This window comes from Maniola jurtina, chromosome 27, assembly GCF_905333055.1.
Source record: "Maniola jurtina chromosome 27, ilManJurt1.1, whole genome shotgun sequence".
Taxonomy (NCBI): Eukaryota; Metazoa; Arthropoda; class Insecta; order Lepidoptera; family Nymphalidae; genus Maniola; species Maniola jurtina.
The window spans coordinates 2,025,964-2,043,220 of NC_060055.1; the positions used below are offsets into that span (position 1 = coordinate 2,025,964).

Consider the following 17,257-nt stretch of genomic DNA (forward strand, 5'->3'; position numbering starts at 1 on the left):
ACACACACATACACACACACACACACACATATGCACGCATACACACACTATATAAACACACTCCCATTAAGTTTGTTTGTAGCTCTTTCATAGCTGTCTTGAAAGTTGATGTTTCAATATATGGATGTATGTAAACTGTTATTTCAGGAGTTGTAAATAACAAATTTTTCAGGGGATTTCTCCGTCCTATGCTCGATCCAGGCTCCGTCTGGCGAACGTTGGATGTCCGGCGACTTTTTGGCACCAGACAAAATTCTTGTATGGTCCACTGAAGGAAAGGGGTACCTTTATAAACTGCCCGCCAAGTAAGTTGCCATTTATAAAACATATTCAATTCATACAACAATATGGCTAATCCATTAACTAACGGCCGTATTCACAATCATTACTATGAGGTTTCACAGTGCGCTCGAACGCATAGTGTAGGTTCCACCAATCAGATCATTGTAAATTGACGTGATACAATAATCTGATTGGTGGAACCAACACTGTGCGTCCGAGCGCACTATGAGACCTCATAGTAACGTTTGTGAATACAGGTGTAAATTTTTCAAAATTGTAACACAGATTTCATTAATATTTTTTTAACATTAGTCAATCATCTGAGCACTAAATGCCTACGTTTAGTTCAGTTTTGCTCACTTTAACAAAATGTCGGGTTTTGTATGTGTTGTATTGTAAGGGTTAAGGCATATTGCCGGAGAGTGGAAGCGACGCGACACGTGAACTGAATTTTATCTCCATTCCCTCTGCGTGGTTTTCCTCATTATTGAGGGTCATACACTCTGCCATCAACCACGTAATGGTAGAGATTTTCGTAATAATGTGAAGGGTTTCCATATCCTTTCGTGTGTGAAGTTAATGCAAGCAAAAAATCGCTTTTTTGTTTCACACGTATTGTATTATGTAGAGCAGAGGTTTCAAACATTTAAAAAAACGCGTCGCTTAGCTTTGGCTCTGTCGTAATTTGCCTTGAGCCTAATGCGCGGCGCACACCGGCGGACTGGAGTAGAGCTTTTTTTTTGAGCGCCGCGAGTTACGTAAGCGGCAACTTTCAAGGTGGACGGAAAGAGACGAAAGCTTTTTGTTAACTAATTTTATTCTCAACTTCGGTAAACTAGTTTAACCAATGTGACAAATGTTGGCCACTGTACTTTAATCCAATCTAATAACAATCTTATCAACTTAACCTTTAGTTTTTATAGCTTACTCGCTGACGCCCGCGACTTCGTCCGCGTGAATTTAGGTTTTTCGAAATCCCGTAGGAACTCTTTGATTTTCTGGGATAAAAAGTAGCCGATGTGCTAATCCAGGATATTTCCAAATTTCAGCCAAATCCGTTCAGTAGTTATTGCGTGAAACAGTAACAAACACACACATACACACAAACTTTCGCCTTTAATATTATTAGTATGAAGTGTGATAGTGTGATGTGATTCCCTGCTACTATAATGTAGAATCTATTCCTAATCTATTTTAAAGATTGGAATAGTGTTGAGTCGGCGAATTCCTCAAGAAAGTTGTAGTATATAATTCCTCTGACAGGGCATGGGTTTTCATGATAATGTCAACGGAATACGTAATTCGCGCATCGTTTGAGTCTACTCCGTGTTGTATTTTTTTAAACCAATTTCTACCGTAAGTTAGCGTTTCTAAAGCTGAATTCATATTGATACCAAAAAAGACTTGGCTCCATTCCACTCCGCGGGTACGCGACGTCTCTAATAATTTAAAAATATTGACTAAAAATGACCGCAAAATGATTTCTTGCTAGATCTAGGTTTAGCTGTGTTTCTAGAAAGTTCTATGGCTAAATGAACCGTTTCTTTTATAGCAAACTGCGTGGACGAGCTATAAGTAGGTCAGAACCTGTTTGTTAATTTCGTTATTGTTATTCTGTTTGTAGCTTCATTTAGTGTATAGGTTCGATTTTAGTAGCCTTAGTATGACTTCGCAATCGATTAGAAGTAGACTGACTTGAAGCGGCGTCCAGTAAACTTGACATTATGTGGCTGATCAATGTGCATGATGTAATGCACACTTGACGGTGTATGGCTATCAGTTTTTAACCCCCGACCCAAAAAGAGGGGTGTTATAAATTTGACGTGTGTATCTGTGTATCTTTCTGTGGCATCGTAGCTCCTAAACTAATGAACCGATTTTAATTTTGTTTTTTTTTGTTTGAAAGGTGGCTTGATCGAGAGTGTTCTTAGCTATAATCCAAGAAAATCGGTTCAGCCGTTTGAAAGTTATCAGCTCTTTTATAGTTATTGTAATCTTCACTTGTCGGGGGTGTTATAAATTTTTAATTTACACTTGTTTTAAAAGAATATAGGACCCGATTTATCCCCTTTCCCCCCCCCCCCCCCCCCCCCCTCCTACTAAGCGTAAAGCTTGTGCCAGGAGTGGGTACGACAATAGTGCAACGGGTGGGTTTTGAACCGCCGATCTTTCGGAATTCAGTCCGCTCCTCAACCGTTGAGCTATCGAGGCTCTAGGCTCTTGCCAGCATAATGATACTTTATGACTGTAAATACGTTTGAAGGTAAGAACGAAATAAACAAAAAACGTTCATTTTGGTAGCTCTGCCACTTGAGGTAAAACTCTGCCGACGATATGTCTTTTTACACATTTATTGTATCTAACTGTTTTGTGTTTTTTTTTTTTTTGTAATTGGCCAATTCATTCCAATAAATATATAAAATGGGGTTTTCCCAAAGTTTTCCTTCCAATGCATATTTAACAGGGCTCTCTCCGTCACTTACTCCATACAATCGTAGTTCCAATTTCATTTTAATATTAAGCAACCAAAGTCCATGAAATTTTGCAGACATATTCTAGAAACTAATATCAGCTGTGCCTGTGGTGTTTTAGATTTTCCTAAAAATATGTAGTTTTAAAATTACAGGGGCTCAAAGATTTGTATGTGAATTTTTAAGACCGCGTAACTTTGAAACCGAATATGTTAACAGAAATCTGGAAAACCGAAGAAATAGATATTAGTTTCTAAAATATGTCTGCAAAATTTCATGGACTTTGGTTGGTTAATATTCAAATGAAATTGGAACTACGTTTGTATGGAGCTAGTGACGGAGAGACCCCTTTTAAGTAGAATCTGACAGTTTGTTCGAAAGTCCATCATTTTTCAAGTTATATCCATGAAAATTGGAATTTGGGCTGTCTTCTCAAAATAAACAAAAACCGGTTTCGGGATTTGTGGAAATTCCATCGTTTTTCAAAAATTCTACTCGTGCCAACTAGTAAGACATACTTTATCAGATGATAAAGCCTTTTTTTTAAGTGTTTTGTGAACATGCTGTGGGCGTACCTGAGAATAATAAATAAATAAATAAATAAAGCCTATTTTATATATTTTGGATTTCTAGATTGTTTAGTTGCGTATAGCACATCATACTGAAAATCCATCTTTTGATTTTGTTTGATAACAATAATTAACACTATGTGTACGTTTGGGATGTAAAATGCGACGAATTGAGACTCGGCCCGACTTGCATTATACAAAAATTTTGCAAAAAATATTTTAATATAAGTATTTAGTTCGTCAAATTTCTCATGTGCACAATAAAAGCTCTCAAATAACAAAAGTTACGTACATTTTTCTATTTATTGAGACGTTTGTTTTCTAGTGCCTCCTGAAACACATTTTTCACTTCATCAGGAGGCAGGGCCTCACACCGAAGTCTGTAAATAATGTTCTGCTAAGATAATAAAGATTTATTTTATTTATTTAAGTTATCGAATTATAGCGTATTGCATAGTAATTTGACGAAATAGATACATATCCTTTCTGAAGCCTTAGCATGAGATTTTAGATCTCACCAACGTTGGTGGAATTCGAGCGTCGAAACACAGTAACGTCAGACTAAAATGATCCTAAAGGTACTGGTTTAAAATCGAAAATTCAGTACTGCCGATTTTAGTTTCGCTTGAGCTTTAAAACAATGCCGTTTAGGTCCATTTTACTTTAATCCGGACCTGCTTTGACGCTCGAATTATATCATCGCCGTCGGTGAGATTTGAATCTCATACTAGGCACACGAATATAGTCCCTTAAATTGGATAACTGTGTGTCTGTCCATCACAATAAAATTATTTGTTACTGTAAATAGTTTTTTCTGTTCTTTAACCCGCGACAATAATGTGAATGTCTTCTTAACAGAGCTTATCATGCCCGCTCACTCGCTCGCTATATGCACAGGTATAATGTGCAAGTGAGAAGGCATGATTGAGCCGCCGTAGAAGACAAGTTTTTTTATCTGTGTGTGTCATACAGTTAAAATGTTAGGGTTGTCAGTATATATTTTTATTGCAGTTCTGTGCCAGATCACAAGGGCTTCCACGGTCCTTCCGTGGATCATGACAGCCCTACGCTGTTTGGCATACTTGCTCATCCGGATAATAAGGTTTGCGGCTCTACTATCATAAAATGTGTGTTTATTTGTCTGTACATTACTCGTAAATTGCTGGACTGTTTGAAAAGAACAGTTGTCATAGGCAAAAAGGACGTTATAATTACAATAATTCGGAAAGGAATGATGACGCGAATATCCTGGCTTAGTCAGTGGCGTGCACCGAGTTTAAAGGCAGAAGAAGCAGTAGTTAGGAAGGTACCCGCTTACTGGCGAGTCATAAAGGATAGTTATTGAGCTATTTCAAATAAGGTAACTATTTCTTGGCTAAGCAGCTTATGTCTCTATGAGCTGCGCGCCACTAGGCTTAGTATAGTTAGGAAATCAGTCAGCCTTTAACAAATGAGTCGAGCGTATTTAGTACGGTATTATTCATATGTTGCTACCAAATGTACTAGAGAAGACAAAGCTGTTTTGTTAAGGTATCTTGTACTTATTATTATTTTTAGGGTTCCGTATCTCAAAAGGAAAAAAGGAACCTTTATATGATCACTTTGTTGTCTATCTGTCGTGAACACATTTTAATTTTTTTTTTTAAATGTAACCACAAATTTGCTGTTTTCGGATTTTTTCCTTTACTTATGCTATAAGACCTACCTGCTAAATTTCATGATTCTAGGCCAACGGGAAGTATCATATAGGGTTTTTGGTAGACACGACAAACAGACAGACAACAAAGTGATCCTATAAGGGTTCCTTTTTTCCTTTTGAGTTACGGAATTCTAAAAAATTAATTGACTCAACAGATTAACATTTTTTTTGGACTTCGTCTGTGTTGGTGTTAGCTGGCGGGTGTGCTCTGCCTTTTTGGAGTGTTTTTTTTTTAAACTGACTGGAAAGCGCTCTAAGGGGGTGCCGTGCGTGTGTCGGCGAGCGCCGGCACAGACGGGGTCCATACTTGTATAGTTTAACTAACTTGTTACAAATAACTACAAACTTGACATTGGCTAATCTTTGTAAAGCCAGACAAGAGAGAAAAAAAACATTTTTTTTCAGCTGCTGTCTTGTCCGCCTGCTATGCGCTTCATACTAACTTCAGTGGGAGGAAAACAGAGAAGATTATTGCTAAGGGGAGATTCACATGGAGTGGTTTCACTCTGGAACGTAGATGATGCGGTTTTGCCTCAAACCGGCCAGACCACTTGTAAGTTATTCTTTACTAGGTTCAAATTCAAAATATTTTTATTCAATTAGACTTTTACAAGTACTTTTGAATCGTTAAGAGCATCTACCACTGGTTCGGAATGCCTTTCCTATCAAGAAGAAACAGCAAGAAACTCGGCGGTTGCTCTTTTTAACCCCCGACCCAAAAAGAGGGGTGTTATAAGTTTGACGTGTGTATCTGTGTATCTGTCTATGGCATCGTAGCTCCTAAACTAATGAACCGATTTTAATTTAGTTTTTTTTGTTTGAAAGGTGGCTTGATTGAGAGTGTTCTTAGCCATAATTCAAGAAAATCGGTTCAGCCGTTTGAAAGTTATCAGCTCTTTTCTAGTTATTACTGTAACCTTCACTTGTCGGGGGTGTTATAAATTTTTAATTTACACTTGTTATTTTTAGGTAAGACAAAGTGTATCCCGTATGTATATCCCGGAAATACAAGGAACCAAAAGCTTAATTTGCTATAATCCGCCAACCAACGATATCTGTATGGTGCAACATGCAGCATGCGACAATCGACATGCACCGCCCGCCCTCCCACTGATAAACATGCAGGAAAAGCCAGACACCAAGCAAGCCACACGCACCACCACCATGCAGCACCACACAAATCCCAACACCACTCGACGCGCGTTTCGCCCCGACACCGGAGCATCCTCAGGAGATGTAGACCTTACAATGCTTAATTGCAAAGTATCAAGTGGGAGGGCGGACGGTGCATGTCGCATGCTGCATGTTGCACCATACAGATTTCGTTGGTTGGCGGATTATAGCAAATTAAGCTTTTGGTTCCTTGTATATCATGGACTTCCGCAAAATAACGCCTGCTTCTATAATACATATCCCGGAAAATCAAACATTTCCAATAGAATTTGATTTGATTTTATATTTGCCTGATTTTCTCTCTTTTTTGTTGGCAGCACATGCGCCAATCGTGTTAACAAGTCTGGAGATGGCATGGGCGGAAATGAACCCCAGTCCCGTTGGAATACTGGACCAGTTCAGCCATCCTGAAGAACCAGGTAAGTGGTGTCTCTTCGTTTGTAACCTTAAAACGTCTGCTAAAAGTACCTTAGAATTTTGATGATTGGTGAGTGTGTCAGTGACATAATTAAAAAACTTTGACTTGTAATAGTTCTTAAACTATTGAATGTAATTTGGGCATATACCTGGTTATGTTATGTCCTCTTAGTCACTGAAAATTCAGAGCTACCTCAAACGAAGCTACAGGGTGCTCTATCTCAAACGAAGTTACAGGATGTCTGAATGGTTCGAGAAAAGGATGGTACGACTCTTTGCTATGTGTGGTAGCCCAAAGACCTTTATGCGGGCATGCGTTGCGAGTGCGTGCGTTCGATCAGGTGGGCGTGTCTGCGCGTGCATGCGTGTGCGTGTGTTTGTGCGTATACCTGCGTACGTGTCAGCGTGTACGTGCGCGTGTGTCGAAGAAAAAGAGAGACATTTTTGAGGTTTTTAGTTTGTAATCTTTAGTGTCTTTGTTACAGAAATAAAATTGACCGCATCGATATACCTTTTGGCGGCGAATCGGTTAGTGGTGGGTCGCGAGGACGGCTCCATTGTGATCGTGAACGCGACGCATACAGTTCAGTTGCAGTTACTACATGGGAACCATCAACAGCTGGATGGTAAGTTGTATTAATCTAAATCTAGTGCTATCCTTTTCCATAGGAAGCATTGTGAAAGGGATAGCAATTTTAGACCTGTTGTCTAAAACCCACATTGTTGCGACGTGTATCTATAAGTTCTAAGATACAACGCTAGGATTAGCTTGACCCACCAACCGTTGTATCTTCACACTTCACACTAATATTATAAAGGGGAAAGTTTGTGTGTATGTGTGTGTATATGTTAGTTACTTCTTTACGCATTGGCCTGAAATTTAGAATGGAGATAGATTATACCCTGGATTAGCACATAGGCTACTTTTTATCCCGAAAAATAAAGAGGTCCCACGGGATTTTTGAAAACCTACATCCACGCGAACGAAGTCGCGGGCATCAGCTAGTAATACATAACAACTTTTTCTCGGTAGGAACGGCATTCCGAACCAGTGGTAAATTATTTGACGATTCAAAAGCACTATTCTCTATTCTATTCATCAGTCCAGAGGAAGATTTTCCTTTTTTACGGTCGAGCGCAAGATACTTGCTCCCATACATGCACAAGGGAATTGGCACCAGCTTTTTTCTTGTTTCAGATTTGCCTTTACACCAGCTTCTACTGGGTCACAACGGCAGAGTCAATTGTCTTTTATACCCACATCACGTTCATCACAGGTATGCAGATTTTCGAAATATGGAACATTTACTTTTATTTTTTATTCATTAATTTGCAGACAAAAAAATCCTTAAAAAATATGTCTCGCCAAACTGCATCACAGTTTGTTGGCGAGTTAGCGCTATTAAATATATAATTACCTAACACTATTTTACAGTTAATGAAATCTATTTTACAACTACAAAACTACTATAAATAATAATCAGTCAGCGAAGGAGTCCCTAATAAATACTTTTTTTAGTTTCTTCTTAAGGACTCCTTCGCTGACCTTTTATTCTATTCTTAACCATTCTACCCTATTAAATATCCTAGGTACTAAGTAGCTGCTCAGTCTCTTGCCATAATAATTACTAACTCTAGGTATCCTTTTGTGTCTAGAGTCACAAGCGGTCGTTTAACAAAAGTTAAGTGGCAGGGTATCAATTATTTTTACTAAACGACCACTTATGCCTAGCCCGCACATCGATTTTATTCTCGCGGATTTTATCCGCGCAATATATTTTCCGCGTACAGAATCACACCTGATTGCACTGCAAATGTGGTGTGCGCCATTCAACTTCATACTGCACAAAATATTCGCGCGAATTTAAAACCGCACCACATGTTTGTCCTTCTGGCATGACACAGTCAATTTTTTTTAAATTTGAATGCTAAGAAATTAAATAAATAGTTCTTCTTACTTTTTTTTTATCGGGAGAAAGAAACTCCTCATGAATACCATCTGGCATGCCCGACTCCTCTGCAGATGTTTCGCAGTGACCTACGGACTAAAAGCCCTCCATTTTTCGATATCTCCGCTCACGTCTTCCCGGTATTGCATGAAGCATTTTTTTTTCTTCCTAGATACGACAAATCGCATCTGGTCTCCGGTGGTATAGATTTCGCCGTGTGCCTATGGGATTTGTTCAGCGGCGCGCTGTTACACCGTTTTTGCGTCCACGCGGGGGAAATCACACAGCTTATTGTTCCCCCACTCAATTGTAGTGTAAGTATTACCACTATCACACTATAATATTATAAAGGTGAAAGTTTGTATGTGTGTGTGTGTGTGTGTGTGTATGTTTGTTACTCCTTCACGCAAAAACTACTGGACGGATTTGGCTGAAATTTGGAATGGAGATAGATAATATCCTGGATTAGCACATAGGCTACTTTTTATCGCGGAAAATCAAAGAGTTCCAACGGGATTTCAAAAAACCTAAATCCACGCGGGCGAAGTCGCGGGCATCGGCTAGTTAGTTAATAGTGGCTTACCAATACCACTAGTAGTTATATATAGTACCTTACAAGTGCGGAAGACTTATTAAACACACTTGGTCTTTGGTGGTAAATCACACTTGGTCTTCGATGGTATATCACACTTGGTCTCCGGTGGTAAATCATACATGGTCTCTGGCCATAGACAACTCGAGTAGAAAGATTAGTGGAAAATGTCAGAATGTGCGAGGGAGCAGGAAACTTAGTTACCACAGTGGATTAAGCAGGTTTTTTTTTTTATTTCAGCCTCGGATTCAGAAATGCGTGTGCGCCGTTGCCTCCGATCACAGTGTCACATTATTGAGTAAGAAAAAATTCTGATTGAATGTATGTATATATATATATGTTACAGTCAAAACTCTTATCCGGTCTGACTATTTTTAACTGCAAACAGTCAAGAATACTTTTGACCAACATCTTCTCTCAAGAAAAGTGTTTTGATGGGATGGGATTTCAGATTAAACTCGATTCTTCGAACTATGTGCCTTGCCTTGTCACTTCAGCTTCGCAAACCGTTGGTTTATTTTTCTCAAAAAGAACAAAAGTTCACTTAAATATAGTAGGAAACAATCTATAAAGGTACGGTGACAGACTACTCTTCTTAGAGGCTACTCTGTTCTCCTACGGGTCTCCTACAGATTTTATAATATAGAGAAACTCCAAGCGTGGCTCTCTCCATCGCTCTCGATTTTTGACCTCTTAAGACTTAAAAAACCTAGAGGTACTAAAGCGAGAGGCAGGCCATATACCAGATGGGTAGACGAAATAGTGGCGATAGCGGGTCGTAGGTGGCTAGCCTCAGATACAGATAGTGCAAGGTGGAATTCCTTGGAGGAGGCTTTTACCCAAAGGGGGTCCATACAATATAAGAACTTAGCCTGAAGACACACACCACCAATGTAAATAATTTGTACTAACAATCTAACCATAATTTTAATCTATATACATATAATAAAATTGTAGAAAAGTGGTGTCTGTACAATGGAAATATATAAAAAAAAGTAGCAGGGGTTGTTATTATATCGATGCCGAACCCGAAATTGTAATTTTTTTTTTGTCTGTTTGTCTGTGTGTTTGTGCACGCTAATATCAGAAACGGCTTATTCGATTTAGATACGGTTTTCACTAATATATTGTAGTAAGCTTCACTTAACATTTAGTGTTTATTTCATGTCAATCGGTTCATAAATAAAAAGTTATGTCAGTTTAAAGAATCGCGGCGAACATTTTTAACGTACAGAGTATATGCTGCCCGAAAAGTCACTATTCCACGCGAACGAAGTCGTGGGCACAGCTAGTTTGTAATATAATTACTAACTCACTAATCAAAACTATTCTTAAGCTTTCTAAATCACTTGTATTTAACTTATTTATTTTTTGTATGGAATTAAATAAAGCTTTATTATTATTATTATAAGGCTTAAGAACCTTTATTTACCAGGTTTGGCGGAAAGAAAATGCGTCACTCTGGCCTCTCGCCACCTATTCCCAGTGGTGACCATCAAATGGCGACCACTAGACGACTTCATGGTGGTAGGATGTAGCGATGGCACTGTTTATGTCTGGCAGATGGAAACCGGACACCTGGACAGAGTTTTACATGGTAAGTAGTTCTGGAGGTCCACTCTTGGACGTAAGGTCTCGTGTAGAGACTTCCAGATGCCACGGTCTTGCACCGTCTGAATGTCTGAATGTTTGATGTCCACCTACTGGGTGGGTCTTGTCCTCTATTACATGATATCCCACTCGATAGAGTAGCAAAAAAAAAAAATTTGGAGACCTCCACATTTTTGGATGTAACATCCATCAAGTTGATTTTTTAACCCCCGACCCAAAAAGAGGGGTGTTATAAGTTTGACGTGTGTATCTGTGTATCTGTCTGTGGCATCGTAGCTCCTAAACTAATGAACCGATTTAAATTTAGTTTTTCTTTGTTTTAAAGGTGGCTTGATCGAGAGTGTTCTTAGCCATAATCCAAGAAAATCGTTTCAGCCGTTTGAAAGTTATCAGCTCTTTTCTTGTTACTGTAACCTTCACTTGTCGGGGGTGTTATAAATTTTTAATTTACACTTGTTTCTTATAAAAAGTACTCTATAAACCTTACTGACGAATCGATTTACACCTCATTCGTCAAATTCAGCTCAGTAGTTTAGGCGTTACGGTGGAACACACATAAATACAAACCAACATACATACACTGCTAAAATCATAACCCTTCCTTCTGGCTTTGCTGTAGTCGGGTAAAAATGAAAACTCCTCTTGTTTCAATCAGGTATGATAGCGGAGGAAGTCCTCGCGGCGTGTGACGAAACTTTAGAGAATGAATTAGGTGGAGCCATGACCTCTGGCACAGATCTGCAGGGCTTGGCCAATCCGGCATTGCATTTCTTCAGGTTTGTATATATTTAACTAGCTGTTCCATTCCATTCCATCAGCCTGTAAGCGTCCACTGCTGGACATAGGCCTTTCCAAGAGCACGCCGCCAAACACAGTCCTCCGCCTTCCTCATCCACCCGCTCCCCGCCACCTTCTTCAGGTCATCGGTCCAGCGGGCTGGAGCTGTTAGGCACTAGCTGTCAGGTACTTGAAAGGCCGCAGCCAAACATTTCTCTTTCTCTGTTACGTAATAACATACGAATGACAAAAGACAATAACCATAGTGGGCAGTTGTAGCAGCGAATGTTACTGATAAATGAAATGCTGCTTACATATTTACACTTTGTATTATATGAACAATTATTTACAATATGGCTGTAGTTATAATAAAAACTGTGGTATAAAACGAGGGCCGGCGCTTGATGCTAGACCGAGGTGTTGCGGTCTTGATGTTTCTAAGGTGAATGCCTTGCCCGGGGTTAGTTTAGGCCAGCAGGATATTTTGAATCGTTCCGTATCCAAATTGTGTTCTCTAAGTGACAGCTGCAAAGTGTGTTGCTTTCTTCACAGCTGCCAGTCTTAAAAGAGGCTGCATGCCTCTACACAGTAACCATTTTGAGACACCAACTGATCACAACCCTAGAAAAAGAGAGTATCTCAGAGAAACCCTACTTTTATTTTATTTTTATTAATAAATAATTAGGTTCACTTACTACTTACATTATAGGTACATTAAAAAAAATACTGGATCTAAACTTACTTGCTAAATGTAGTGGCTATTTACAAGTAAACACAACATTTACAACAACAAAGCCTATATGTACTAACTTCTCTCCGTGGATAAAGATTTAATAGCTCCAATTTTTTTTTAAACCAGGGGCTTACGTCATCGCAATCTGAACGCGATGCGCGCGGCCACGCAACGCGGTCTAGCCGCGTTGCAGGCGGCGGACCGCAGCGGGAATGCCGGGCCGCTCGCCGAGCCTGCTCGAGCGCGCCGGGCTCCGCTCACCATACAGGGCTTCCGGTCCAATCCTGCGGGTGAGCGACCACCATTATAACACATCAAAAATAAAATTGACATGACATGATCAACCCATCGCGAGCCCACTACTGAAGGATCTCTTCTCAGAGTGAGAAGGGTTTAGGCCATAGTCTGCCACGCTGGTCAAGCGCGGATTGGCGGAGTTCACACACCTTTGAGTAGGTACATACAGAACTCTCAGGCATGAGAGAGATTCAATTCGAAAAGATAGTTTCATTTGTCGGTTGGAGAATCAAAAAGTTCAAATTTTGTGTCTTTTCAACAGACCCAGAAAGCCATATCCTGTTCTTCGATATTGAAGGCTTGATCGTGGAATTACTTAGTGAGGAGTATTCAGCCATGAGCCCAGCCAGTCTTGAGGTTAGTAATTCATGAGTAACCCCTTCCATTACTTCACCATCATCATTAACAGCCGATATATATCCACTTTTGAGTCAGATAGGCCAGTCGTTTTTTATTTTTAGGGTTCCATCCCTCAAAAGGAAAAGGAACCCTTATAGGATCATTTCATTGTATGTATGTCTGTTGTGTCTGTCAAGAGAACCTATAGGGTACTTCCCGTTGACCTAGAATCATAAAATTTGGCAGGTAGCAATGGCTTATAGCACAAGTAAAGGAAAATAACCGAAAACCGATTGTTACTTCACAAAATAAATAAATAATAGTGTCCACGACCAAATGTTTAGATTTACAAAATCAAATCAAAATGGCGCTGTTCGTCAATAACTTGCAATGTTGTACAGATGTGGGAGCGATAAATTTTTACTGTACTGGTCCCAGATTTCTTGTACGGAACCTTTCGTGAGCGAGCTAGACTCGCACTTGACCGATTTTTTGAATATGACTATAATGGTGTGGTGGGATAAACTTTTTATTTGATTTCTTAGGCGGCTGGTCTAATAACAAGCGAGTATATGAAGGTAGCAGCCCTAACTCAATCTGCCAGCCCTGATGCTGCTAAGCGGATATCCGGTAAGATATACTTTTTAAATTGTTTTTTTTTTTAATTTTGCGTCGTGACTTACGAAATATACCCACGGCCGTTCGACAATACTCTTCATACAGTCAGTCTTTATCTGGGTTGAATTACGCATTAAGTTGAGCTTATTAGAGCCTCAATAGCTCAACGGTTGAGGAGCGGACTGAATTCCGAAAGGTCGGCGGTTCAAGCCCCACCCGTTGCACTATTATCGTACCTACTCCTAACACAGCTTTGCGCTTAGTTGGAGGGGAAAGGGGAATATTAGTCATGATTAGCATACTAATAATCTTTTTTTTTTTAAACAATTTAGTTTAAAAACTGACTGTATGACATGTTATTGTTTGCGTTGAAACAGCACTCATACAGATCTCTGTATGTGTGAGTGTTGCTTTAGTGCTGCATAACTGTGCCACGCAATTATGATCATTAAGGTGCTAAACCACTTACGGTCTTTGAATGTACAATAGGTAGGGACTAGGGAGTCGTATCGGATAAGCCAAGCAAAGCTAGGTCAGCATTAATTTTTAACCCCTGACCCAAAAAGAGGGGTGTTATAAGTTTATAAGTTTGACGTGTGTATTTGTGTATCTATCTGTGGCATCGTAGCTCCTAAACTAACGAACTGATTTTAATTTAGTTTTTTTTTTTGTTTGAAAGGTGGCTTGATCGAGAGTGTTCTTAGCTATAATCCAAGAAAATCGGGTCAGTCGTTTGAAAGTTATCAGCTCTTTTCTAGTTATTGTAACCTTCACTGGTCGGGGGTGTTATAAATTTTTAATTTACACTTGTGTAAAAATGATAAATTATTGGTTTTTCGCACACGCTTACCGAATCGGATAGACTTTTTCGGCCGTGTAAAAGACAAGGCTGGAGATATGGAACGGCTTTTGAAGGAAAAGGACAAACATGGTTAGTATTATAGCGTCATCATCAACAACCCATCGCCGTCTCACTACTGAGCACGCGTCTCCTCTCAGAATGAGAAGGGTCATGTCTATTACACTGGTCAAGTGCGGATTGGCAGACTTTACACACCTTTGAGAAAATTATGGAGAACTTTCAGACATGCAGGTTTCCTCACGATGTTTTCCTTCACCGTTGAAGCAAGTGATATTTAATCGCTTTGAACGCACATAACTCCGGAAAGCTAGGTGTCAAAATCTAGCATTCTTAGTCGAGTAAGCAGGACCTGGAAATCTTATTCCAAGAAAAATCCTACCATTATGTGAATAATTGAAACGAGTTATGAAGCTTATAAATATTAATACATATATAAAGAAAAACTGACTAATTGACTGACTGACTAACTGATATGCTCCTGAGAAAAGCATATTATACTATCGAAGATTATGTAAATGATAAAAAGCGTGGATTTGACCTGCAATTCGCTCCAGCAATGCGCAGGACTTCAATTGCTTTTATACATGGCATAATATTGTATATCAAATCTTTGAAAAGAGCAACCGCTGAGTTTCTTGCTGGTTCTTCTCGGTAGGAAAGGCATTCCGAACCAGTGGTAGATGCTTTTGACGATTCAAAAGAACTTGTAAAAGTCTAATTGAATAAAAATATTTTGAATTTTGAATTTTGATCTTACTTTCTCTTCATATAGGTATCTTGGCAAAGATGAAGGAGGGTGCTGAAACAATGCAGACAAAGTTGCAGGCGAAAGCTGAACAAATCAAGGCTCACTTGGAACCTAAAGGTAGGTGCTATATCTAAGTCTATAATACAGCGATTTTTACAACTATATTAATCTATGTATAGTTTTTATAATAATAATAATAAATACACTTTATTTGTACAACCATAAGAAGGATTACATTAAAGAATACAAAACACAGACAGAGGGAAGATACAAAAGGCGGCCTTATCGCTAATTAGCGATCTCTACCAGGCAACCCTAAAGATTGGAAAGTATAAGGAAAATTAGACTGCAGGTGGTATGTAATATACTAATGAACATACATTCAAATAACTGATACATACTAATACATAAACCACTAATACATGATGTTTTTATGATAGTGTTTTTACCTAAACTTCAAGGAAATTTCTAAATAATGTTAAATGGATATTAAAACCGGCCAAGTGCGAGTCAGACTCGCGCACTGAGGGTTCCGTACTCCGTACCGTACATAAAAATAAATAAAAATCTGTTTTAGAATGTACAGGTATAGCCCTTTCATTTATGATACCCCATTTTTGGTATAGTTATATTGAAAATTAAAACACATTTTTTTTTAAATAATGTAACCACAAATTGGCGGTTTTCAGATTTATTCTTGTACTTGTGCTATAAGACCTACCTACCTACCAAGTTTCATGACTCTATAGGTCAACGGGAAGTACCCTGCAGGTTTTCTTGACAGACACGACGGACGGACGGACGGACAGACAGACAACAAAGTGATCCTATAAGGGTTCCGTTTTTCCTTTTGAGGTACGGACCCTACAAATTGTGGAACCGGTAGGTTTTCAATCTTCGTCTCCCTTTGTCTCACAAGGCCGGCAATGCCTTGGCAGTTTCAACAAATATCAAAAGAGGTCTGTGGCCGTCATTCAGTTAGACACTGAGACAGCAAATCAGTAGACCGATCCCGAAAAACCTGCGTCAATCATTATTGCAATCGCTATTGAAGTGACTGTCTGAATTTATAATATTCTTAGAACCAAGGTAGGTCACTGACATAGCCCAAACTATTAGCAAGCTGAATTGGCAGTGGGCTGGCCATGCCTGTCGTAGAGGCGATGGCTGTTGGAGCCGGAGTTCTAGAGTGGAGACCGCGTTTAAGCAAGCGTAGTGTGGGGACGCCCTCCAGCACGATGGACCGACGATATCAAGCGGTTGGCAGGAAATGACTGGATGAGGAAGGCTGAGGACCGGGTGTGGTGGCGCTCTTTAGGGAAGGAATATGTCGAACAGTAGACGTCCACAGGCTGATGATGATTGCAACAATGCATTGTAGCCAATAGTGAGCTAGTGTCAACCATGCAACAATGCATTGTAGCTAATAGTGAGCTAGCGTCAACCATGCAACAATGCATTGTAGCCAATAGTGAGCTAGCGTCAACCATGCAACAATGCATTGTAGCCAATAGTGAGCTAGCGTCAACCAATCGTGACATTGTAGCTTTCATCCTACCGCAATCGAGCCCCGGTAGGCTAGTCCCCTACCTAATGTCAAGGCCATAGAATAATGGGTTCTAGTCACGATTCAGAAATGACATATCAATTTGATGGATGGACAGCATATATCTTTTACCACTCATATAGTTTTTTGTGTCATAGTCTACAAGTAAACAAGTAAACTTACAATGACTGTTTAATTATCCAAGCGGGGGTTTTGTATATTTAGACCCCAAGGTGATCTACATTCATAAATAATTTGTTCAATTGATATCTGTAAACATACGGACTGTAAGCACGTCGAGCCTATTTGGTTCGTTTTTATATAACTTGCCAAAAAAAGGAGTGAATTGAAAATTGAATTGAAATATGTATTGTACACCATCATAAAAAGAAACAAAAAAGACTCCGACGAATTGAGGACCTCCTCCTGTTTTAAGTCGGTTAAAAATAAAATATTACGCAACAAGAATAGTAAGTAGTACAATTTGGCGGCCTTATCGTTTTGAAGCAACCACGTTACGGAGGAGTGTAATGTATTCAGGGTGTATGTTTGTGAGTTTCTTTATTCCACCATA

General features: G+C 39.3%; 1 protein-coding gene across 4 annotated transcripts in view; it reads left to right on the forward strand.

Moving 5' to 3' along the window:
• Window positions 1-17,257, forward strand: part of LOC123879236 (WD repeat-containing protein 7) — a 150,080-nt gene that overhangs the window by 5,523 nt on the left and 127,300 nt on the right. Inside the window, exons 7-22 of one of the 4 annotated variants that reach the window (XM_045926856.1) lie at window positions 173-305; window positions 1,835-1,861; window positions 4,334-4,424; window positions 5,427-5,574; window positions 6,512-6,613; window positions 7,097-7,237; window positions 7,810-7,888; window positions 8,733-8,874; window positions 9,393-9,450; window positions 10,588-10,749; window positions 11,419-11,539; window positions 12,400-12,563; window positions 12,833-12,927; window positions 13,455-13,539; window positions 14,390-14,458; window positions 15,162-15,254. In XM_045926856.1, the coding sequence (XP_045782812.1) occupies window positions 173-305; window positions 1,835-1,861; window positions 4,334-4,424; window positions 5,427-5,574; window positions 6,512-6,613; window positions 7,097-7,237; window positions 7,810-7,888; window positions 8,733-8,874; window positions 9,393-9,450; window positions 10,588-10,749; window positions 11,419-11,539; window positions 12,400-12,563; window positions 12,833-12,927; window positions 13,455-13,539; window positions 14,390-14,458; window positions 15,162-15,254 (1,710 nt within the window). The remainder of the gene's footprint in view (window positions 1-172; window positions 306-1,834; window positions 1,862-4,333; window positions 4,425-5,426; window positions 5,575-6,511; window positions 6,614-7,096; window positions 7,238-7,809; window positions 7,889-8,732; window positions 8,875-9,392; window positions 9,451-10,587; window positions 10,750-11,418; window positions 11,540-12,399; window positions 12,564-12,832; window positions 12,928-13,454; window positions 13,540-14,389; window positions 14,459-15,161; window positions 15,255-17,257) is intronic. The other 3 variants (XM_045926858.1, XM_045926857.1, XM_045926859.1) reach the window with 3 other exon arrangements.